We start from the raw sequence: 26471 nt of genomic DNA, 5'->3' as shown, positions 1-26471 counted from the left end.
TTTTGTGATACGTGGGCCTCTCACTGTTGCGGCCTCTCCCATTGCGGGGCACAGGCTCCAGACGCACAGGCTTAGCGGCCATGGCTCACGGGCCCAGCCGCTCCGCGGCATGTGGGATCTTCCCGGACCGGGGCACGAACCTGTGTCCCCTGCATTGGCAGGCGGACTCTCAACAGCTGCGCCACCAGGGAAGCCCATGCTACTATTTTTTTTCACGTGTCTTTTGTGAATGCATTTCTGCATTACGTCTTCTGCATTATGTCTTCAAGATTGTTCTTTTTGTATTAATGGATTCAAACAGATTCCAACTTTATAATACCTGTGCTATATGTTTTCATTAACTGTTGAATGTTTGACTTTCATATTCTTTTTATGTGTAAAAGGGTTGGTAGTTCTTTATTACAAAGAACTGTAAAAGAGGATATTGCCTTACCTTACAAAACAAGATTTAGGTTTGATTTATAACCACCACCAAAGTAACATTTCTGTGAGTGAATATTTTATCGTAGCACCAGACTCCCAAATGAAATGGTTGAAAACCATCTGCATATATCCAGAAGAAGATGCTTGTCTCTTTGGGATTGTTTAGATCACAATTTATTTTAAACAGGAAAAAAGAGGATTGATGTTTGCTTTGGGAAGTTAATTAGGCTTTACTTCTCAGAACTTATGCAATAACAGCTCTTATTCCTATGGGTTTAAAAATCAATTTATTATTGTGAAGTATTTGATAAAATGTTTCTTTTTACACATGAGTTAGGAAGCTACATTCTATTAACTCTGTGTCCTCTTTCCAAAATATCTTACTCAACATTCAATTATTTTTCAAAACAGTATTTTCCTATTTTTGAAGACTATAGAACAAATTATGTTATCTTTCTTACTACACAGTTGGAGAATTTGATGCTGGATAAAGATGGTCACATAAAAATTACAGATTTTGGACTTTGCAAAGAAGGGATCACAGATGCAGCCACCATGAAGACGTTCTGTGGTACACCAGAATATCTGGCACCAGAGGTAGGCTGTTTCCATTCATAGAAAAAAATAACACTGATATAATGTTTTGCAAAGTAAACCATTTAAGCATTAAAAAAATAGCAGTGTCTACTACTTTGACCTGGATTTCAACATGAATCAAATCTGTTTTGCTCCCATTTGTTCAACATGGTATTCTAGGGCAAAAATATATATAAGTTAAACTTTATAAACTATATAAGTACAAGGATACTGGTAACTACAATAAAGTCCATTTTTATTTCTTGGCCATGTGTGTTTTATTTCTTGATTATGCCTATTTTATTTCATTTATTAAAATAGAATAATTGAATGACTACAGCAAGAATGTGAACAGTTTTATGAACCGTCTTGGATTTTCCTTAGAAACAAAGAAACAGTGATAATTTGTATTTGTAATAGTGCGGGTTTTCATACTTAATTATTGGGAAGTATTTCATTGGGAGAGTTAATGAAATGACAGTAGCTATATTTTGGAAATCATGCCAAACCAAAGCAAGCTTCAACTAGTGCCCTCCCCATGCTGAGGATTCCATACTAATTCATTAATTTGTTTATTCAAACAATTATATATTATTCATCTACTATATACTGGGTATTTTTCTGGGTGGTGTGTTTATACGAACAAGACACAAAGGACCCTGCTCTCAGGGAACTCACTTCTGGTGGAGGGAGACAGAATAAAAATATATATATAACAATGTCATGTGATGAAGATGTGTCATGTCATGAAGGAAAAGAAGCTAGATAAAGGGAGGTTGTGGTGTGGTGGATGTGTTAGGTAGTGTTCTCATTACTATTACTACAAAACAGACCACTGCAAAACCTAACCATTTTATGTGATTGAAGGTTCTGAGTCAGGACAGCAGGAATGACTGCTCCATGGTACGTGGGGCACAGCAGGGGGTGACTCTGGCTGGAGGCTGGAATCTGGAAGCTCCCCTCTTTCTGTGTCTGACAGTTAATGCTGGCTCTCAACTGGTACCTTACAGGGCTCTCAAAAGCCTCAGCTTCTCCAAGTGGCCTGGTTTCCTCATACTGGTGGTTTTAGGGTAGCCAGACTATTTTGGCTGTGGGTTCTAAAAGTGAACAGCCTAGGGAACAGTTTAGAAACTGCTTCCATTTTTTTAAAACCTAGCAAACCATGAAGAAATGTTTCATTCGTTTTTTGAAAGTTTCTCTTCATAGTATATTTTTTAAAATTTTGTTATCACATACCATAAATTCTACCTTTTAAAGTGCACAGTAGTGGTTTTTAGTATGTTCACATTTGTGCAATCATCACCACTGTCTAATTCCAGACTATTTTCATCACTACAACAAAGAAACCCCATACACATTAGTTCCTCCCCTAAATCCCCTCATCCCAGACAACTACTAATCTACTTTCTGTCTCTATAGATGTGCTTGTTCTGGGCATTTCATATAAATGGAATCATGCAATATGTGGCCTCTTGTGTCTGGCTTCTTTTACTTAGTATGTTTTCAAGATTCATCCATGCTTCAGCATGTTATTGATACTTCATTCCTTTTTATGGCCAAATAATATTCTATTGTATGAACATAAACACATTTTATTTATCCATTCAGCAGCTGATGGACATTTGGGTTGCTTCCAGGTTTTGGCTGATAATGCTGCTATGAACATTTCTCTGTGAATCCCCTTTTATGGCTTTGTTTCAGGAACTGCACATCATTTCTGTCATATGCTTATTGGTTTAGAATTCCTAAGCCTACACATATTTAAGAGGTAGTAACACAGACCCCACCTCTACATTGTAAAAGAGCATGTGAGATGGGAGATACTGTTACAACTGTCTTTGGAAAATATAATCTTCTACAGATAGAATGTTCAGGGAAAGAGAGGTTTAATCAGAGACCTGAATGCTAAGAGGCAACTATTGTAAAAATAGACGGGAAGAGCTTTCCAAACACAGAGAGCAGCTAGTATAAAAACTGTGAGGCAGAACAAGTTCAGTTCTTCCCTCAAACTCCAACAAGGTTAGCGTGGCTAAAGCCAAATAGGGAGGCATTAATCTTTGATGGATGAAGGTAACTATTTATTGAACATGTATTATGTGCCACATGCTATATATGTACATTGCATATTTGGAATAAACTTTTGTGATAGGAAACCTATTTTTTTAAAGGTGAGGGCACTGAGGATCAGAATTTTTCTAATGTAATCTGTACAGTAAGTCCCCTACATACGAATCTTCAAGTTGCGAACTTTCAAAGATGCAAACACGTGTTCCATTAATGTCAGGCGTGAGTGAGATTGCAGCTTGCCCTCGTCTCCTATTGCTGATGATCCTTCAGCTCTACCATCTCCCACCTCTTCTCCCTCCTCCAGTCAGTAACTCTTCTTGCCTGTTCACTCGATGCCAGCGCCTGTATGCCAGCTGTTGTACTGTACTACCATATTTTCAAAATACTGTACTGTAAGATTAAAAATGTTTTCTTTATTTTTTGTGTTTGCTTGTTTTGTATGTATTATTTGTGTGAAAACTATTGTAAACCTATTACAGTACAGTACTATGTAGCCAATTGTGTTAGTTGGGTACCTAAGCTAACTTTGTTGGACTTACAAACACACTCTCGGAATGGAACTTGTTCGTATGTAGGGGACTTACTGTGCACAGCTAGGAGGTGGTAGAGATAGAATCAGGATTCTAACTAGGTTCATCTTATAAAGCCTATTTTTACTTTTTTAACCACACACACCATGGCCCAAAAAAGTCACTATTTCAAGGCCACTTATAGATGTAAATAATTGTCATTTTTAAAATAGATGCGTTGTAAATGCTAACAGCAAAAGGTAATCAAAAGAATTAGGAAATAAGAATACATTCAGAATGATACTAGCATTCCTATACATATAGTAACTAATGCCAGTTTATTATTACAATAGTTCTTTTCAGTTAGAGATTAAATTTACATTTCAAGAATGTTGAGTTACTGTAAATAAATGCTAGTAATTTGAAATATTAGCAGTATTTTTCAGTCAATTTCCAAATATTATTTTATCAAGGGCTGCCAAAAATAATATTTTTTCTGCTATGAAATCTGGAGTTTAAAATTTTCCATTTTTGTAGCTGAATTAGGTAAAAGTTTAGAAATGTTGTTTCTTGTTTATTCAAATACAAGATTACATTTTCTAGAATAGGATTGTTTTTGTGAATGTCATGAAAAACAAAATCTTTGTTTCTCTGGAGTTCCAATTGCCCTTGCTATACATTTACCATGGCTGATGATATCCCATATTTAGAATAACAAAATTAGTTGTGTCATGATTAGGAGAAGTTATTTCTGTAGAAGATAAATACATCTCATTTCAGAAGCAGATGATCTAAGAAACAAAGGTATTGTTTTATATGCAAATGTCATCAACTGAAGAACAAAACCAAGAATTTAATGCAGGAAGAGTTCAATTGTTTCTAAATAAAAAGTTTACAATTCACAAGGAACTGTCAATTTCTTTTTAAAGACATGTAAGAACACCTTTCTGTATACCTTTTAAAAAAATGTTGCAGAAGTCTGGTCTTCAGAAGAAGTTTATATACCCCATGGCTGAGAGATGTTGATTCATAATTAAAATCTTGACACCTTGTTTTTACAGGGGAGAGTGAGCATTGTGGTTACTATCTGAGGGTGACAAATCTTGAAACAATTAACTTCTCATGCAGTTATATTTTTATATTCTAAGTGTTTGTGTCCAACACTGCATTTTATTAAATCAGGGTAACTTTGTGTTATACTCTTACTTTTAAAAACAAGAATTTAAGTCCTTTTTTCTGATCTCTGATATGGACCATTTCACTGAAGAGCACTCATTCATTCATTAAAGAAATATTTATTGAATATTTATTAGGTATCATGCATTCTGTTAGGTGCTGGGAATACAAAGATCGTAAAAAATGGTTTTTGTCCTCAAGTAGCTTGCTATATTTTCTAAGGTGATAGGATATGGAAAATAATCATTACTGTGCAAGAACATAATTGCTTTACTAGAATTATTTACAGCGTGGTGAAAGGAAAAGGAAGGGTGGTGGGAGGGTCTGGTGACAGTAAAGAGAGAGCAGACTGAGAGGAGGCTGGACACATAGATTGGGATCAGAATGCAAAAGAGTTTAGATTTGATCTCATGAACAAGAAAAAATCACTTTTGAACTAAGAGCGGGGCAATAATGTGATCAGATATAGATGGTCAGAGTTAGAGAGGGATTGGCAAGAAACTAGCCTCTTCCCTTTACTTCAGATGGTATCTCTCACTTTCTTTGAACCTTGCAATTTCTAGTTCATACCATTATTAATGCCAGACTTTTCTTGATTAGTAGCTGTTTTTCAGACTTGGAATGTGTGCCTGAGCACTGCTTCTCTTTTGAAGGGCTCATTGTCAATATTTTCCCTTCTCCTCTTCTTATAGAAGACTTGTTTACCCATTATGGAGAGATCTTTCTGCAACCTATCATTCATCTAGCAGTGGCATCCTTTACCTTTTAGACTGTTTTTTGTTTTCTTTTGGTTTTTTTTCTGTTTGTTTGGTTATTTTTTGGCTGCACTGCACGGCATGGGGGATGTTAGTTCCCCGACCAGGGATCGAACTCGTGCCCTCTGCAGTGAAAGCACAGAGTCCTAACCACTGGACCACCAGGGACGTCCCTAAACTTTTAATCTGGTAGGAATGCTTTGCTGTTTAAAGATGGTTGAAGGGTATTTAAAAGATACCTCAAAAAGACTGTTAGAAATCGGTTCAAAGCTGATATATTAACTGTACTGTATCTCAGGCTCATAGCTGATTTTTAAATAAACTTTAGTTTTAAATGAGCTTAATTTTCTCTTGTGGCAAAGACCACCAGGAAAAGAAAAGTTTTATAGTATAAAAATGCCATTTGTTGAAAAAAGGGTATTTTTAAAGTATTTGTTCTCTTATTTTGATGAAGAATTATAGACCTTTATTATTAAAGGGAAAAATCGTTTCTTTTTTAAAAGAGGTTGCAGAGATATAGTCCTAGCAGGCATATAAACTATACATTTAGTGTGCTACATCTCTAAAAATGCATTAGTATATACAGTTTTAAAGTGTTTTTGCTCTTTCTTGTATTAGAAGGAAATAAATTTTACCTGCCATATATTATGGACTATAAGATATTTTGAGGGGATTTTGTTTTCATAATCTTTACTATATTTTCATGCCTAGAAATTATAAAGAAATTAGAAATCACATATAAAATCTTACTGTTAAATTTTATTATTTGACTTGGCTCTCATTGAATCCAAACCATCCTTTTATGCAGTGCTAATTATTTAGAGTCTCAGCTTTGCTCTTGAGTTAGCAGTACCTGATCAACTTTCCAACTGTAAAACAGTTTGAAAATCAAATGTAGCTTACATGCAAGACCCAACAAAATTAAAAGTGTTAAGTACGTTTTGGCAGTTCACTTTTATTATGCCCAGTCCTCAAATGTACCAGCAGATAATCATCTGAATGTTAGTTATTTTTCACATGCTTATGTGATCACACAAAAAGTACATGCTAAAAAGAAGCAGATGGTGACAGATGGGGAAGGTTGAATAAGGTGGTTTTGGAAACCTAGAGAAATGCACTTCTGTAATAGTGTAAAAATAAAAATTATTTGATAATCAAGTTAGAACTAACAAAAAGATTGCAAAAAATGACTTGATTGTTGGGAAATACATAGTATCTAGTTGTGGTTGGTGTTCAGGAAAAAAGTGTATATAATTTTATTTCATATGTGTAAAATACTGGTTTTCAGTGGCTGAAAATGGGTTTTTTGCTGTATTCCTAGTTTTCAGAACCTCATTTTTGGAAAACATTTACTTGGTATCATTTTATTCACTTTTCTTTTGAAGCCTACTAGCCTTAATATCTTTTATAATATGTATTTTGACAATATCTGAAATAGGCAAGAATATTTTTATAACTATTTTTAAAATTTATTTATTTTATTTATTTATTTTTGGCTCCATTGGGTCTCCATTGCTGCGCATGGGCTTTCTCTAGCTGTGGTGAGCGGGGCCTACTCTTCGTTTTGGTGCGCGGGCTTCTCATTGCAGTGACTTGTCTTGTTGCAGAGCATGGGCTCTAGGCATGAGGGCTTCAGTAGTTGTGGCACGCGGGCTCTAGAGTGCAGACTCAGTAGTTGTGGTGCATGGGTTTAGTTGCTCCACGGCATGTGGGATCTTCCTGGACCAGGGCTTGAACCCATGTCCCTGAATTGGCAGGTGGATTCTTAACCACTGAGCCACCAGGGAAGTCCTTGATAACTATTTTGATACAAAGATTTGCTTAAAGTCATTGTGATTCTATATAGATAATAGCACAGATGGAAATTAAATTCTATGTAAATGAAAGGCCAAAAGGATACAATAACTTCTTCAGAATGGGTTGAGAGAATCATGTAAATTAAGGGTGAAGGTAGTTTGTAGTATGGAGGGTAGTGTACATGGGGGGAGTAGTTAGAACCAAACTCGATTTAAGAGTACTAAATAGAATTTTACTCATTTATTTTAAATACAACAAAGAATAAATGAAAAAGACAATTTTATGGGCTCTATCAATATTATCTTTAGGGGATCTTAAAATAAATGAATGAGGTAAAAGTTATATATGTTTGTACCTTTCATCTGTAGATAAAAATAGTAGCACACATAGTTGCATTTTGCATACCCTTGGACAAAATTCTACTGGTTCTAACAGATTATGAAACTAAATCTCAAATTCTAAGCTTTTTGTAAAAATTAAAAGTTATTTTAGTAGCTTTCCCCAAACTGTATACATTCCTAATATTTTATTTAATTGTTAATGATTCATGTAACAATTATCCTCTTGAGGTGTTTTTGAAAACCGTCATCTTCCTGATAGTTCTGAAAAGGTCTCATCACCAATATTAAGGGGAAAATTAAGTAAATGAGCACAGTGATTAGTTCAGACAGAAGTTGTCTGCTTTATAGTTAGAATTTATATTTAAGAAATTCTGTCGTGAGTTGGCTGACTGTTCATACTGTTTCTGGATAATATTAAAAAACATTCCATTTTGCTATACACCTGAAACTAACACAACATTGTAAATCAACTATATTTCAATTTAAAAAAATTTCATAGTAAAAAAAATCTCATTTTGTCCCCAAATTGGATATTGTTTAAATATGAACAAAAATGATATTTTTAGTTCAATGTTAATGTCTCTCAACATTTATAAGTAGCAGCTTTTACTTCCCTAGAGTTCTGTCAGTTTTTATAGTAGCTATTTTTCACCTAAGTTCTTTCCAGTGTTATATAGTCTTTTGGTTTTAACAATCAGAATATTTGCATTCAGTACTTTGGAATGATCCTAATTTAAGCACAGAGTTTAATTTTAAATTCTCTGCAACATAAGAACATATACAAAACTAACCCTAACTGGGAACACTAGTGATTACCTATAGTGTTTTACAATGGCCATTTTTACTTTGGTTACAAAGACCCAGTTTCTTAGAATCCCATATTGTTTGTTGCTTCAAGATAAAAAGGAAGTATAGAAATCTCTGGGAAGATATGCGTAAGTATGATTTAATCACCAATATTGTATCCATTTAGCTTTTCTCCTTATCAGGAATGTTGCCTGTTCTAGGCAGAGAATGCTTTTGAAAGTACGATGTTAGCTGCATGCAAGTACTTGTGTCTGCATGCTAGGAGGTAGCCATAAAGCTTACAGCATCTTAATTCAGAACAAATGGCACTTACAGTTTCAGTCTCTTTAGAATCATTAGAGTGGTTGAAAACTGGATATAAAGTATATATTTATGAAGAAAATACCAATAAACCATGGAATTCATAATTCTTATGAAATATATAATTCTACTGAAGCTGCAATACATTTTAGAATCTGAATTAGAAGATTTGTAGTTCATTTTTTAAGCAAATTCCTGTGATGTTAGGAATATTAAAGGATTTCTGTAAATTATAAAGTATATAAATGTGTGTTTATCTATAAAACACACATATAAGTTACCTGAAATATAAGGTTACCAGAAAAAAAATGTTTTTGAATTAGCGGTAAATTGGTTCATCCAAGTTCGCAGTTTAGTTTCACAACATAGGTGTACAGACAGTTTGTTTAGATGTTTAATTTTTTCCCCCATCTGTTCTGTCAGGATTATTGATTGAGCAGTAAGCCACTCCAGGGCATACATAGCCTCCTCATAACTGCTTGCCTTGAGTGCATTGTGTGGCCTGGCGAACAAGCTGAGGAAGGTGTTCCTTCAGCTTCCCAGTAAATCTTAATTGGTAAAAGAATATTGAAATGAGTGTGTTTTTTGAAAGTACCCAGTAGCCAAATATTTACACTGGGAACTTTAATTGATGGTATCATTTTAAAATATATAATTTATTATTTAATGTCATTCTTTGAAATTAGTAACCATTCAAGAGCTGTTCATGGTGATTTTTTAAACTCATCTGGGTTTTGATAAGTAGAAGTATCTACATTAAATGTTATCAAATATTGCCAGAACATTTAATAGTCATTGATAACCTGCTGTGACTTCCTTGAGTCTTAGATTTTATTATATCATAAAGTGAAGCAATCTCTGGCTTCTAGTGGAAACATTGAAACTAAGCTTTTTTTTCCTAGAGCCTGTGCTCTGTTGGGGTGTTTACTTATATGACCTCTTGTCATTTTTTAACATTTACATTCTTTTAATGTTCCAAATCTCCACTTGTTCTTTATCTCTGTTTGGGCATTTGTGTTAAATGTGCTTATAAAGTGAAGCTATATCTAAGGTTACAGAGGACAGTAGGTGTAGAAGGAAATACTAAATGTCTGCATTCATATTTAAAGTTGATTTTAGTTTAAACATTAGTGACATTGATTTCATGGAAAAGAGACACTGTCTTTAGTTTAATTCTTCAGGATAAGTCTTTCAGTGGATTATTTCTTTAGGAGCAGGTTTTGACCTGCATTTATATCTAGATTATATGATAAATTGCATTTTAATGGAGTTGAAATGTAACTTACCATTGTTGTACCTCTACATTGCCATTTATCCTACTGGTTGGATCAACCCTCATGATAACCATGAAGTAGATTAGCCTTTTTGCTAGGGAAAAAAAAAATCGTCAGAGGTAACCAGAAGGAATTGCATCTCTTAGGTTAAAGAATGTAAATTTTATATATTACTAGGCTGTGGATTTTAATTTCACTCTGGAATTTCTACATTATTTCAAAGTATTGTATTTTGAAATAATTTAGATATAAGAAGAGAGAAAAGCCGTTGTATGAACAGTGGTAACATGTTTTTTATTATATAGCCACATGTAGAATATTATAATCACTTTTATTTTTATTTCTTGTGTATTTCATCTTCCAGCTGTCTTGGGGTAGGAGTTGAACAGAAATCTTTCTTTTTAATTGATAGCAAAGACTCTTAGATAAAGAGGCCTGGCTGAGTTGTTGGGGTATTTTCTCCTCAACATTGCCTAAGTTTTACATGTCAGTAAGATAATACATTACATCAGATTTGTTTAGTACAAAGTAATACAGCAAACAGCTCTAATTGTAGCATTATGTATGTATATTTCAATGAAAGCTCGTATGTTCAAAAGCAAAACCACATATCTTGAGAATCAGTGTTCGTTTTACAAAGCTAAATAAAATATATTTTATTTTATCAAGCAGATTTTTTTACAATGCAGTTTTATTTTTCAGTTGCTTATTTCTCTTCAAAAATAAAACCTTTTTTATGTACTCACTTTCCCTTCTGGCTGCAAACCAGGTATTTAAACAAAAATAAAGGATTGCCAGTTTTGCCAGCTGGGGATGAGAACCCGGCTGGTGAAATGTGGGTTCGGGAGGCAGTTAATCCAGCTTTTATGCTTTTTATGGTTTTATGAAAAAAGAGGTTAAAAGCTACATTTGGCTCTTTATTGTATGTACCACTGTTTTGTTGCTGTTGTAGGAATGCAGTAAAAGATTACTTAGATTTTAAAAATTTTGTTATTAGGTAAAATCTTGCATCTATTAGATAAAGGCCTACAAACAGTACATTCTACTAATTGGATGTGGGAGAGATTCAAAAGTCACTGGTATTTAAAAATTATATATACAGTATTTCCTTTAAGTACACAGGTAGAATTCCTTCTACTTCAAGTTGTTTCTTGTTTTCTATATGTTCTCACATTACTCATTTCAAACAAGTAGAAATTTTAAATATTTATGGCTAAAGATAGAAACTAGAATTTATTATTTTCCCCAAAAACATCTTGCTTAGTTTGTTATTTACAAAAGGGTTTTGGAAAAATTTAGAAACTGGACTTATGTTTATATATTGCCAATGCAGTTTCTAGTTGTCTTTAGCCGCAAAACAATGATACAATTGAATTAATACTAGGGATGTAATGTACAATATGATAAATATGGTTAACATGCTGTATGTTACATATGAAAGTTGTTAAGAGAGTAAACCCTGAGTTCTCATCACAAGGAAAAAAATGTTTTTCTAATTCTTTAATTCTGTTTCTGTATGAGATGATAGATGTTCATTAAAGTTATTATAGTAATTATTTCATGATGTATATAAGTTAAATCATTATGCTGTACACCTTAAACTTACACAATGCTGTATATCAATTATCAAGCTGTATGTCAATTATGTCTTGGTAAAACTGGAAGAAAACAATCTTTTCGTAGCATTTGAAAACACTACTAAATAGATCTTTAGGTAACATAGTTTTTTTCTTAAAATTAAATTCTCCGCCTTTAAATACCCTGTCTACCAAAGTGCCTTTCATAGTATTTATAGTAATCATAGTGTAGCTGTCAAAAATATTATGTGCATTTTACGAAATTATTAGTTAAATTTTAAATAAAAGTCACATAGGCGTAATCTTCAACAACATACTTACTTAGCTCAAACTAAGAAAGTTTAAAACATGAGTACTACTTTGTTCTGTATCAAATTCTCTCCAATGTCATCAATTATAAGATTTGTTTGATTGATTAATTTCATGTATATGGTTTTCTTGATCTGCTTATCCCAAAGCTAAGAGGATCAGATAAAGTAAGCTTTAAGATTATTCAAATATAGTATCTTAAAATAAAATATTGAAAGATCCAAATAGATAAAGAAAATTCCTTTGGATGAGGAACATATGCAGTAGAAGGGTAAATCAAATTTTACCTTTCTGGGACAAATGGCACGTCATCATGTTTCAGTTTGAACAGGTTGCTCTAACATAGCCTAACTTATACTTGCGTATTGTTTCTTACTAAATTTATTTTACATGTAATGTGTTTTGGGAAATAAATTTAAGGTCATATACCCTACAAATATTGAGTCCATAATTTTTATTGTTTGTGTTTAATAGAAATTGTTGTGAGGTACTTAAACTTTGGATACTAAAGTTTATTACAACCCAAACAGTAAATCTTTATGTTCACCTGTTGCTTAAATATTTCCTGAAAGAGTTTAAACATGTAGGGGCCTCCAAAAGTTTTTATATTTATTTTCATGGTTGTCATGCCCTGGACTCTTCTCTAGTACATTGCATTTGTTTATTCCTATCTTTCACTCTTTGATTTGTAGTAGTTGGTTCTTCTCAGTACAAGAATGTGGTAGACACATTATGTTATCTATAATCAGCACAGTTTAGCTCTAAGTTATTACTTAAAGTCCATGTTAGTGGAATCAGAATGAAAAATTAAGTAGGCCTAAATGAAAATATGCAAATAGTTTTCATTTGATCCTTAGGGCACTCATACATTCATTTACTTGGAATCTGTTGCAATACCTTTTTTGGTACCCAGTCATTTCTGGATATATATTGAACATTTCACATATTTGGTGTGATTTATATCTTTTGTAGGATGCTTCATAATTTAACTGTCAAGATCTCAGAATAGCCTACCTAGGTTATGTAAAAATCTTATGTTTTATAAATAATACTTTAAAAGCTAACGTGTAAAAATTGATCTTTTACTGGTTTCACTTTTAGGTGTTAGAAGATAATGACTATGGCCGAGCCGTGGATTGGTGGGGCCTTGGGGTTGTCATGTATGAAATGATGTGCGGGAGGTTACCTTTCTACAACCAGGATCATGAGAAACTTTTTGAACTAATTCTAATGGAAGACATTAAATTTCCTCGAACACTCTCTTCAGATGCAAAATCATTGCTTTCAGGGCTCTTGATAAAGGATCCAAATAAACGGTAAGCCGCAAATAACACACAGTGAGTTACTGATGAATGTGGTTAGGAATTGTGATATGGAAATTAATTCAAATATAACTAACTCCAAGAAGCAATGTATTTGGTGTAGACATCTTCCTACTGAGACACTGACTTATTTTTAACTGCATAATATAGAACATTTAAAAAATTCCCTCAACTCTTTCCTAACTTGGAAATTTTATACAGATTTTACCACATAAAGATTTTGAGAGTTTTATGAACAAACAGTTTCTTAATTGCCATGGTGCTTGCTATTGTGGGGATAGGAGGATCCCTTTTTTCCTTTCAGTCTCTGGGCTTTATATTTCTGCTGATTTACATTATAAAACAGATAGAACTGTCTCTATACTCTCCTCCCACACGTATGTATGTTAACATATCTAACTACTTTTTTTGTTTGTCTTTGAAGATAATTCTTTTCCACGCATGGCTGAAAGGACTAATGGCAAAAAGTGTCTTTGCATACTTTGTATTTCTATTTTTGTAGCTATAGCTATGACCTGAGGAATCCTACAGCTCTTTGCTTAATGAGCTGTAGGATTCATTGTTCATGTTTATATATTTATTTACACATACATTTTATAAGTCATACATGAAATGAGTATTAATTTTAAAATGTCCCTTAATATATGTGTTTGTATATACATGTGTATATTCTTTGTTCCAGTAGATATATATGCATATCAGTATGTCTCTGAAAATCTCTTAGACCTTAAGCGTCTTAAGGGTAGGCCATTTCATATATTGTTTAACCTTTTGTAACACCTCACATAATTTTTGTTAATGTTCTGTTTGTGGTTGATGCTCAGTATGTATTTGTTGACAGACTGAATTAATGAGTGAAGGAATAAATGAATTTTAAATTGTGGGCTTTGTCTACCTTAGAGATGGTTTCCATCACATACTTCTAGCTTTTAAATTTGTGAGGAACATGATTTTACCTTCAGCAGAAATAAGCAAACATAATAAAAGAGGTGCCATCTTTATGCTTTGTGAAGAACCATTCAAACGTTTCATAATTCTAGTAACTGAAACCTTACCTTATATTTATAAAGTGATTTTGTGTTCTTTGTCAGGACATTTGCACATCTGTTTCCCTTGCTTTTTAGTAGCCTGTGGAGTAGGTAGGATAGATATTATTCTCATTTCCATTTGACTGAGGAGAAAATGAGGCCCAGGGAGGGTTATGTGATTTATCCTAGTTCTCACAGAAAATTCGTGCGAACAAGAATAGAAATCAAGTTTATACTTGCCTATTTGATATTTCTCTTGTATCTTCTTTACAGTGCACCGTTTTCTTAGTTTAGGTTTTAAAATGTATTCCATTTGATGTGATTGTTTCACAACTATTGTAGCAAGTGGCACTTGGCAATAGATAATCTTTATATAGAGCTAGGATTTCACTTTTATCTAGTTGAGTTTTGGATCTAATATTTGCCTTAGATTTCAAGGGCAGTGAATTTTTAACCCATCTTTTTTTGACTCCTTCTGGTTTTCATGTCTATGTCTCATTCATTTTTTTATTGTCATTTCCCACCCTCCACCCGCACCCCACCCTCTGGGGATAGCACGTAGTAGGTACTTAATAATTGTTGAATACACGTGAGGTAAATTTCTAGAATGTTAGTGGCCTGGTACGTAGGACAACTCTTAAAGTTTTGTCTACCCAGAGGTTGATATTGTCTAAAGAGAAGATGTGGTATTTTTAACTATCTGTTATTTCCTTTTAAGGTAGATATGTCAAGCCCCTCCACTGCTACATTAAAATATTGGGAATGCAAAGATGAATAAAATGGGTAATCTCTGCTCTAGTTGTTCATAGAATAATGTAGGGCACAAAACATATATTCACAGATGCTCAGGTTAAACTACGTACAAATGCTTTTGAAATTATTAGCTGTTAAAGGGATTGGAAAACTTGAGCTGGCTTATGAAGGAGTTGCAATTTGCAGTGGCTTTCATGAAGAGAATTTTACATGTAAATAGCAGCTAGAATTGCAAATGAACATGGCATTTGAGAAGTTCAGCAACTGGAGTGTAGAATATGAGTTGGGTAACATTGGCAGATGAAGCCGATATGTTAGATTGTAAGGACCTTATCTTTCTTAGAAAATATTTAATCTTTATTCAGAAGGGCATGAGAAGCCACTGAATTATTAAAAGTAAGGGATGGTGTAATCAGGTCTGTGTTATGAAAAGGTAACTCAGGAAGCTTTGTCATGGATAGATTAGAACAGTGAAGCGCCAGGGGCAGGTAGGCAGGGTAATTAAGAATACATATGGAATTGTCCAGATAAGAGATGGAGTCCTTCCTAAAGCAGTTGTAAAGAGTGCTAAATAGAACTTTGTGAATGATTAAATAGAAATGGTGAGGAAGGGGAAGGAGTCAGGATGCCTCTGAGGTTTCCAACTTGGATGCCTAGTTTGGAGAATGGAGTTATTATTAACAGAGAAGGAGTACAGGCAAAGGAGGAGGCTTGATGGGGTGGATGTTGATATTAGTTTTGCTATACCGAGTCTGAGGTTTCTATAGAAAACCTAGATGTCAAGCAGGCAGCTGAAAATAGTACCAGTGCTTAATAGAAACACAATAACTAATTTTCTCTGGGTATATGTCAAGGAGTGGGATTGCTGGGTCATATGGTCAAACTAAAAACTATTTTTAGTTTTTTAAGAAACCTCCATACTGTTCCCCATAGTGGCTGTACCAGTTTACATTCCCACCAACAGTGTAGGAGGGTTCCCTTTTCTCCACCTCCTCTCCAGCATTTATTGTTTGTAGATTTTTTGATGATGGCCGTTCTGACCGGTGTGGGGTGATACCTCATTGTAGTTTTGATTTGCACTTCTCTAATAATTAGTCATGTTGAGCATCTTTTCACATGTTTGTTGGCCATCTGTATGTGTCTTCTTTAGAGAAATGTCTGTTTAGGTCTTCCGCCCATTTTTTTATTGGGTTATTTGTTTTTTTGATACTGAGCTGCATGAGCTGTTTGTATATTTTGGAGATTAATCCTTTGTCCGTTGCTTCATTTGCAAATATTTTCTCCCATTCTGAGGGTTGTCTTTTCATTTTGCTTCTGGTTTCCTTTGCTGTACAAAAGATTTTAAGTTTCATTAGGTCCCATTTGTTTATTTTTGTTTTTATTTCCATTTCTCTAGGAGGTGGGTCAAAAAGGATCTTGCTGTGATTTATGTCATATAGTGTTCTGCCTATGTTTTCCTCTAAGAGTTTTATACTGTCCATCCTGACATTTAGGTCTTTAATCCATTTTGAGTTTATTTTTGTGTATGGTGTTAGGGAGTGTTCTAATTTAATTCTTTTACATGTAGCTGTCCAGTTTTCCCAGCAAAGATGAACTTATTTGCAAAGCAGAAATAAAGACACAGATTTGGTATCCACAAACTTACGGATACCAAGGGCAGAAGGATGGGGTGGGATGAATTGGGAGATTGGGATTGACAGACATATTACACTACTATGTATAAAAGAGATAACTAATGAGAACCTACTGTATAGCACAGGGAACTCTATTCAATGCTTTGTGTGACCTAAATGGGAAGGAAATCTAAAAAAGAGGGGACATATGTGTACGTATAACTGATTCACTTTGCTGTACAGAAGAAACTAACACAACATCGTAAAGCAGCTATACTCCAATAAAAGTTAATTTAAAAAAAAGAAACACAAAACTGAATATTTGGGTTTGGGATCTGTAGATATCTAGGAGGTAGCTGGAGCCATGAGAATAGTGAAAAGTGTAGAATATAAAAAGAAGGCAGCCTAGGACAGAGTCTTGGGAAATGTCAAAATTTAAGAGGTAGAAAGAAGAGAAAGAGCCAACAAAAGGACGCTTCCAAAAGCCTTTGGAAACGTAATCAAAGCTAGCACTATAGTATACCTCTTTATTATTCCTATTCAACTATTTTAAATACTGCCTGAATTTCTCTGATATTCTTTACCGAATTGCTATCAGTTCCATCAAAGAGTCAGCTCTCATCTTGCTTTTATTTCTTATTCTGCATTACATTATGATTATTCTATCAGTATCTCCTTTAGCCTCCTATGCAAATTTTGTAGGAAAAGCATGACCTCATGTTGCATTCAATAACACAAGGAAAATGTGAATTAGATGTTGTTTCTAGTTGTGAAGAATCCATAGTAGCTGAGGATTTTAGTTTGGCTTTCTGATATGGGAATTTGGTATTCTTAGACAAAAATATCTTAATGTAAATTATATTTTGATATAATTTTGAAGTTTTAAATTGTATATTAGGGAGTCATTGACGTTGAAATTTTTGACAGTTTCACACTTTGAAGAAGCTTGTGTTAAAGAATCTCTACCAACTTCTAAAATGGCAGCCTAAGATTATATTCTTAGTCTTTGTATAGCATTCATGGCCGATACTTTAATTTTATATGTATTTGATAAATATAGATTAAATGCTGTCTATGTCCAAAGCCAAACTATTGCTAGAGAATTGCGGGGTGACATAAAAATGAAAAACTGAAGCTGAATTAAAACCTTTTAATTACAAAAATGATTACGGTTCTCCATTCCAATTCCTACCTCATCCATCATCTCATATATATAATTAAGATTGAAAACAGTATTGAAATAAACAATAACATAAATGTAAGAAAATACAACGAACTGCTGATTTTTCTTGTGCATACTACTTTAATGCATACTTTGAAATGTTGAATAATTCTTTTCAGAAGTCTGTGTTTTGGTGTTTCTGCTTTCCTGGCTCCCTAAGCACAAGCTTTAAAATGCTTTTTGGATAATCCAGTACTGAACTCTCCCCTCCAAAGAATTTGCATTCTACCAGGAGAGAGACATATACAACTTGAAATAGAATGAAAAAGAGTGAGGCCAGGGAGTCAAGTGCCGAGTGTTAACTAAGTATAGATTTGCCAGTCTGAAAGTTGCAAATATGCATGCAACTATTATGATCTGATCCAATCTAAAAGTTCCATATCAGGAGTGTAGTTTATTCTGTATGAATCTTGAGATAGGAGACCTAGATAGTGGGAACTATAGGATCATCACTACAGATATTCAGATATCAGCTAATTGTTTTGTTTTCCATTCTGACAGTGTGTCAGAGGATCCTGGATTCTTCCCAGTCGTGTATTTCTTATACCTAATAATAACCAGAATTCATTAAAATTGTATAATTGTTTGTTTTCTATGACCTACTTGCATTTCTTCTTACTCAGTGTTGTGTTGGGAGTTGAAATGTACCAGCTTAGAATAGCCAATTGTTAAATTTCAAAAATTTTGTGAGCTGGTTGTTGAATACAGTCATTATTAAAAATTAAATTATATAAACTTACAGTTAAATCAGGAACATTAAAATCACGGGTAAAAAATACTCAAAACTCATCACTCTTTAATAATGTTGTTAAATTTTACTCTTATCTATGCTTTTGAGGTTACTTATCTATTTTGCTTATATATTTTGAGGTTAGAAATACTATATAATGTTTTACTTCCACACATCTTGCATCAGTAAAAATAATAATATATATAAAATGCATTATATTGTATATGCATAATTTCCCTCAGAGAGCTGATTGTTAGGCATTTACCAGCACATATCATTCCTAACGATGAGTAAAATCAAATAAAACTTGCTGTATCAAATTCAGATTTAAATAGATTTCCTTTCTTTTCCTCTTTCTTTCCCTGTCCTTTCTTTTTTTCTCTTTTTCCTCTTTCCCTCCCACCTTACTTCCTTCTCTGTTTTTTTTCTGTTTCTCTCATCCTTTCTTCATAGTGACTAGTAGGTACTGTATGAAACTGAGAAAGCTAGAAAGCACCTGAATTTCAGATTGTGTCAGGTATCAGTTGAATAACATTTCCTTCAAAGATGGGGTGGGAGTATTCTAAATTTTTAATTTATATTGAAACTTGCATAGCATATTATATTGCAGTGATATTTCATAGATTAAATTTATCATTTCTGTGAAAATTCATTTGAGATATGAAAATACTCCATGAGTTTCTGTCTGTTAGCAATGTTCTCCAAATTGTTTTTTCTAAGTAATTATCTAGTCTTTTCAGAATTTATGTTAACAAGGGTGCATTTTGACTAAAGTTCTAAAATAAATTTGGTTTATAGAATTGACAATACCATTTATTGTGCTAGGTACTTATGTTATTTCTAACCCTTGCAATAATCCACCAGGCTGGTATTATTAATCCCATTATACAGATGAGAAAACTGAGATTAAGCAACTTTTTTATTGTCATATATCTCATAAATTTCCGAGCCGGTTGCCTGTTTCAGGTTTGTCTCCAAAGCCTATGCTCTTTTCAAATACCATACTGTCCTGAGGCTAGTTCTTATTAATAGCATATTAGGAAAATTAGATCTTACAATAAAAGCTTTTTATTTTTATGGCTATTTATCACAAGAACTATTTACACACAGAAAATTACATTTCACAAAAACTTTGTAGTTATGCATTCAGCTTATGTAAACGTTTTATACTCATTTAATTTTATTTCTGTCCTCGCAGCCTTGGTGGAGGACCAGATGATGCAAAAGAAATTATGAGACACAGTTTCTTTTCTGGAGTAAACTGGCAAGATGTGTATGATAAAAAGGTAGGTTATCTTCATGGCATAGTGTTTATATATTTTGGTTAAAATGAATTTACAGCAAAAAAAATTTTAGGTGAATAACAGTGAATGATGTAATTATATTTTTCATTTTTACTCAGTCATTTAATTGAATGTAGGACTCCTTAGCACAAAATTTTCTTCATAGCTTTGACTCCCGAAATGCATTTTGAAATTTTATTCAATGTGATCAAACAGTTTTTCTTTTTTATCACAATAATTTGTTAGTTTGCTTCTCATCATTTCCTTAATTCATAAAAAATAAAGGCACCAATGTTATGTTATTCTTCAGGAAAATTAACTAGCAAAACAATCATAATTTTAAAACTTTGTCTCTATGCCTTTCATTTTAAAGTGAGCTCTTATTTATTTATACAATTTCTTATTTTAAAAGGAATTTAAAGCAATTTAGTTTTAATATTTAACCAAGTAATAAATTTATTTGTCTTCTTTGGAACGTCTGTTATTTGAAACAGAACTTAAAGACCCAGAGAATGGATGCTACAAATTATATAATTTTATTTTTACTGTAATCTGCTTAGTACTTGTTTTTAATACTGCAGTGTTTACTTAAGTTTAGGAACAGGAAGTTATTGTGTTTGTTCTATCTTTTAAATTTTTTTAATTTTATTTTTACTACTTCAGATATTGTTAGTACAGACACTGATTTTTATATTTTGATTTTCAAATGCTCATATAAAAATTTTACTACGAAAGTTTTATGTAGTTCAGTATTTGCTTAGAATTATTATCTAGTCATTTTGTGTAGTTAGTCCTTCCATTTCAGTTTATTCCAGGTTTCCATATTTTTCTCTAAAACATATATCAATCAACATTTATGTAGTGTCTACTTTGTGCCAAATATTCTTCTCTATTAAACCCTAAAGATAGAATGATATATGAGTTATGAGGAAGTGAGACGAGTACTTCATTTTTGTATTATGTTACAGTAATAGGGAGTGTGGTGATTTTGTAAGCATTTACTGTAAATAGGTGTTTAAAATAGTTGCACCATGTTATGATACCTCTACTCAAACTTCACTTCAATTAAACTTACATCTCTTCAGCTCGGTGCTTTGTGACCGCCTAGAGGGGTGGGATAGGGAGGGTGGGAGGGAGATGCAAGAGAGAGGAGATATGGGGATATATGTGTATGTATAGCTGGTTCACTTTGTTATAGAGCAGAAACTAGCACACCATTGTGAAGCAATTATGCTCCAATAAAGATGTTAAAAATTTTTTTTTGAGTTTCTACCGTGTATAAAGCACTGAGGTAGGTATTGGATCCTTTTCAAACCTTATGAGAAGCTTGTGACCATTCTTAAGTTTCCTCAGTGTTTATTAACTTCATGTACACAGTTATACATCCACTTTATAACACTGATGATATTCTTTATGAGTTGCATCCATATATAGCCCCTAATGCACTATGTACTGTTTATCATGTCAGTACACTATAAAAGAACCTGAAATTGGGAGACTGGGATTGACATATATACACTAATATGTATAAAATAGATAGCTAATAAGAACCTGCTGTATAAAAAAATAAATAAAATTAAATTTTAAAAAAAGAGAACCTGAAAAACAAATCTGAAAAGTATCAAGATCTTGGCATGTCTCCTAGAAATAATATATGGTCAGAGGTTTTCTTTGGCAGGCAAAGTTATAAGCCACAACTAAATATTCCTTTGATATACCCTGTCCGAGGAGGATTCCACCACAACCACCAACAACAAAATATAACAGAAAGAAAAATTTCTTTAAGAGACAAATGTAGAGCACCAGTATGGCACTGCTAACCTTAAAGAAGGGGCAAAACATGGACTTTCTTCAGTCCTATTCAGAGAGTAAGATATGCTACAAAGATTTTGTCATCAGCATGCAGCTCTTCATGTTAAATTGTAGTTTGGCATCATCTAGAGAACGCTCTGAGAACCCACCTACCACACAGTGAAGAAGCAAGGCTTATCCTGTCACTGTTCCACTGGGCTCAACATGCCCAGAGCGAAGGTACTATTAAGATGTCTACTCAGGCAGCTCCCTTGCGGTGAATGGAACTGGAGAAGCCTGCAAGTAGGGTAGGAGAAGGAGCTGCCAAAGCACAGCTTTGGGTGATATATGTGAAGAAATGAGTTTAAATTGTTAGTATGTTGATAAAAATAGTTGCTACTTAATTTGAGCAAAGGTGTTAGCTATCTTGCATAAAGAAGCACAACCACAAAAATCACAAAGTTTCTACACTCATATACGCCTGCTACAGGTTTACTCTTGGGGTGTGGGTAGTATACTGGATGTCAGATGATGTACTGATGTTTTCAGCCATCTTCACACACCTGAAGAAGAACAGCATCATAGCAGCATGCTTAAATTTTGAGACTCCTTCTAAAAGGATGTGAAAATACGATTGGTTTTATTTGGGTTTGTATTGTATCACTAACAAACAAGGAATTAATTATAGGAATGCTAATGCCAGTAGCTATTTTCATGAATTCATTTGTAATTCTAGTGTTTTCAAACATTTTTAAGGGGTCCTATGTCTTTAAAACACGTAACTTATTCATAAAAGATTAATTCATCTCTAAGATCAGGTATTTTTTTATTACAGTTTTACTAATGTGCTTTGGGACATTTACTATTTTTATAGATTTATTCCATGATTATTGGCCATTTTTCTATATATTGTGGCAAACCCAGAGATGAAGGCATATGTAAAGATCCTGGCATCTTTAGGGGAAAGCTAAACCTCTTCCTAGGCAAAGTTAAAAGTGAATTAATCTTAATTACAAGTATCATGATGTACCACTCTAAAGAACTTGGTACTGGAAAGTGGAAATACTCATCCTGGATCTGCTTCTTCCCTCTTGTGTGGAAGTGGACAAGTTGTTTTACTCCCACATAAAATTCTGATCTTTGAAGTATCTTCAAGCTTTAGGATTCTCTGGTAGGATATTTCATAATATGAATTAATCTAGTTAAATTTCTATATAAGATTTATACTTAGTTTGTCAACATCTACAAAAAAGTCTGCTGGATTTTCTGTGAGATTATGTTCAATTTATAGAAAAATTTGGGAAGAATTGGCATATGAACATGCTATACGTCTACATTTATTTAGGTCTTCTTTAATTACTCTCAGGAATGTTTCATAATTTTCAGTGTTTAGTTCTTATCCATATTTTGTTGAATTTATCCATAAGTATTTCATGTCTTCTGATGTGGATGGTATTTTTAAATTTCATTTCCATATTGTTTGCTACCAGTAGAAATAGGCTTGATTTTTGTATATTGACCTTGTATCCGACAAGCTATTAGTTTTAGTAGCTTTTTTTGTACATGACTTAGACTTATCTAAATAGATGATCATATCTTCTATAAATAAAAAGTTTTACTTCATTTTCAATCTGCACGTATTTTATTTATTTATTTTGCCTTATTATATTGGCTAGGACCTTTCTACAAAGTGGAATAGAAATGATGAGAGTTGACATCCTGACTTTGTTTCTAATCTTAGAGAGAAAACATTTTTTACCATTAAATATGACATTAATCACATCTAGCACCTAAATCTTCATTACTCAATGTCATTCTCCAGTAAAAAGAACCAAGGTTATTTGGAGAAGTAGTTGATCCCACAGCTGGGATGGGGAAAATAAAAGAAGAGCCCAAGGAATTTTGTGGTACCAGAAAATAAAAAAATGAAGGTAGATGGAAAAAGGTGCATGTTTGTACAACACAGGAGCCAACCTTAAATAATTCCCAGTGGTGAAAGCTGGGACAATTTCAGTAGCAAAACAAGTATTGTATATGACCAAAAAAGTAAGATACATATCCATGAGTCTATACTGCAGAAATTAATGATTGAACGAATAGATAAAATATTGAGAAGAGACATGTCTTCATTATAGGTGAATTCCGGTTAATAAATGTAGAAGGAATCAGAGAAATAGAAAATTACCATTAAAACAACAGAGTAAAAATTGCTGTATGCAAGATTCACCAATGAATGTTAAAATTAGTGGGCAAAAGTTTAAGAAGGAGGATATTTGCATGGTGTCAACATATCTTTCCCCAAATACTTATTTATAAAGATTAAGAGAGTAATTTTACAGTAAAAAGCCCTGGCAAACACTGTCTTAAACCAAGTGATCAAGATTAATATCACCAATAATAAGACACTGAAATCATTATAACCCATGATATGATGCCCTGAGAAGGCTGTATCACTTTTGTACTATATTCCCTCAAAATGTATAACCTCAGTATAATCATGAGAAAACCTAAGAAACCCTCAAAAGTGTCAACTTCATGAAAGGCAAGGAATGATTGTGAAACTTTCACAGATTGGAAAAGACTAAGGTGACATGATGACTAAATGCAATGTGGGATTCTAGATTGGATCTTGGAATAGAAAAGGGCCATAAGTGGAAAAACTGGTGAAATGTAAATAAATTTGGTAGTTAATACTTTTGTACCAATTTAATTTCTTAGTTTTGATAACTGTACTATGGCTGTATAAACTATTAGCATCAGGGGAAGGTGTGTAAAGGGTATATGGGAACTGTTTGTACTATTTTTCTAAGTCTTTTCTAAGCCTAAAATTATTTCAGTGTAACAAGTTATAAAACTTTTATCTAAGTGTAGGGTTTTTTTTTTTTTTTTTCTTGCGGTACGCGGGCTTCTCCCTGTTGTGGCCTCTCCCGTTGCGGAGCACAGGCTCCGGACGTGCAGGCCCAGCAGCCACGGCTCACGGGCCCAGCCGCTCCGCGGCATGCAGGATCCTCCCAGACCGGGGCACGAACCCTCATCCCCTGCATCGGTAGTCGGACTCTCAACCACTGCGCCACCAGGGAAGCCCTAAGTGTAGGGTTTTTAATACCTCCTTTATTGGGTTGAGGAAGTTCCTTCTATTCCTAGTATGCTAATAGTTTTTATCATGAATAAGTGTTGAATTTTATTAAAAGTTTTTTGCATCCATTGCAATGATCATATGGTTTTTCTCCTTTATATTCTGTTAAAATGGTGAATTATATTGATTATTTTTCTAATGTTAAATGAACCTTCTATTCCTGGGGAAAAATCTGCTTACTTATGATATCCTTATTATGTATTGCTAGATTTGATACAATGTGTTTTTTAAAGGATTCTTTGCATGCTTAAATCATGCATGATACTGAGACGTCATCTTCTTTTCTTAGAATGTCTTTGTATGGTTTTCATTTCAGGATCATGTTTACCTTTTTAAAGTGAGGTGGGAAGTATGCCCTCCTCTTCACTTGTATGGAATTGTTTCTGTAGAATTTATATTAAATGTTCCTTAAATCTTTGGTAGAATTTACCAGTAAAGCCCCTTGGGCCTAGAGTTTTCTCATTGCTGGGAGGTTTGTAACCATGAACTTAATTCTTGAATAGTTAAGGGACTCTTCTGGTTATTCTTGAATAGTTAAGGGACTATTCTGGTTATCTGTTTTTTCTTGATTGAGTTTTGGTATTTTATGGCTTTCAAGGAATTTGTCATCTAAGTTTGCTAATTTATTGGCTTAAAAATGTTTGCAATGGGGGCTTCCCTGGTGGTGCAGTGGTTGAGAGTCTGCCTGCCGATGCAGTCTGACTGCGGATTCGTGCCCCGGTCCGGGAAGATCCCACATGCCGAGGAGCGGCTGGGCCCGTGAGCCATGGCCGCTGAGCCTGCGCGTCCGGAGCCTGTGCTCCGCAACGGGAGAGGCCACAGCAGTGAGAGGCCCGCGTACCGCAAATAAATATAAATAAATAAATAAATAAAATGTTTGCAATATTCTCTTTATATCTTTATAGTGTTTGTTGTATATGTAGTGATGACTTCTTTTATTCCTGATATTGGTATATTGTTTTTCTGTGTTCAAAGTCATTAATTCTCATCTTTATTATTTCTTTATTCTGCTTCTTTTGAGTTGATGTTGCTTTTCTTGATCTCCTTTAGGAGGAAGCTAAGATTATTGGCTTGAGACCTTTCTCTTTTTCTAACATAAGCACTTAATGCTATGTTTCTATCTAAGGACAGTTAGCCATGCTTTGCGAATTTTGATATGTTGTGTTTTCATTTCAAAATATTTTTAGTTCTTCTTGTGATTCCTTCTTAACTCAGGGATTATTCAGGAGAGTGTTGTTCACAATTTCCACATATATGGATTTTTTAGACATCTTTGTTATTGATTCCTACTTATCTATGGTTGGAAAACATATTTCATATGATATTAATCCTTTAAAATTTATTGAGATTTGTTTTATGGTCGATAAAGTGGTTTATCTTGGTGTATGTTTCATACACACTTGAAAAAGATGTGTATTCTACTTATATTGCATAAAACATTCTACCAGTATCCATTTGGTCAAGATGTTTGACAGTGTTATGTCTCCTATATTATTACTGATTTTATGTCTACTTGTTCTATCAGTTATTGAAAAAGGATCATTGACGTCTTTAGCTATAATTGTGGATTTGCCTGTTTCTCTTTTTAGATCTGCTTCTTGAATTTTGAAGCTTCATTGTTAGTTGTATACATAGCAATTTATCTTCTTGGTGAATCTACCCCTTTTTCATTATGAATGTTC

General features: G+C 33.6%; 1 protein-coding gene across 4 annotated transcripts in view; it reads left to right on the top strand.

Moving 5' to 3' along the window:
- AKT3 (AKT serine/threonine kinase 3) overlaps window positions 1–26471 on the top strand; it is a 386558-nt gene that overhangs the window by 289396 nt on the left and 70691 nt on the right. For all 4 annotated transcript variants that reach the window (XM_032643721.1, XM_032643865.1, XM_032643791.1 and 1 more), the window contains 3 exons: window positions 892–1020; window positions 13013–13227; window positions 19778–19865. In XM_032643721.1, coding sequence (XP_032499612.1) covers window positions 892–1020; window positions 13013–13227; window positions 19778–19865 — 432 coding nt within the window. The remainder of the gene's footprint in view (window positions 1–891; window positions 1021–13012; window positions 13228–19777; window positions 19866–26471) is intronic.

Source organism: Phocoena sinus, chromosome 1 (genome assembly GCF_008692025.1).
Source record: "Phocoena sinus isolate mPhoSin1 chromosome 1, mPhoSin1.pri, whole genome shotgun sequence".
Classification (NCBI taxonomy): Eukaryota; Metazoa; Chordata; class Mammalia; order Artiodactyla; family Phocoenidae; genus Phocoena; species Phocoena sinus.
Note: the sequence above shows the minus strand (reverse complement) of the source record. Positions and strands in the feature narration are given on the sequence as shown.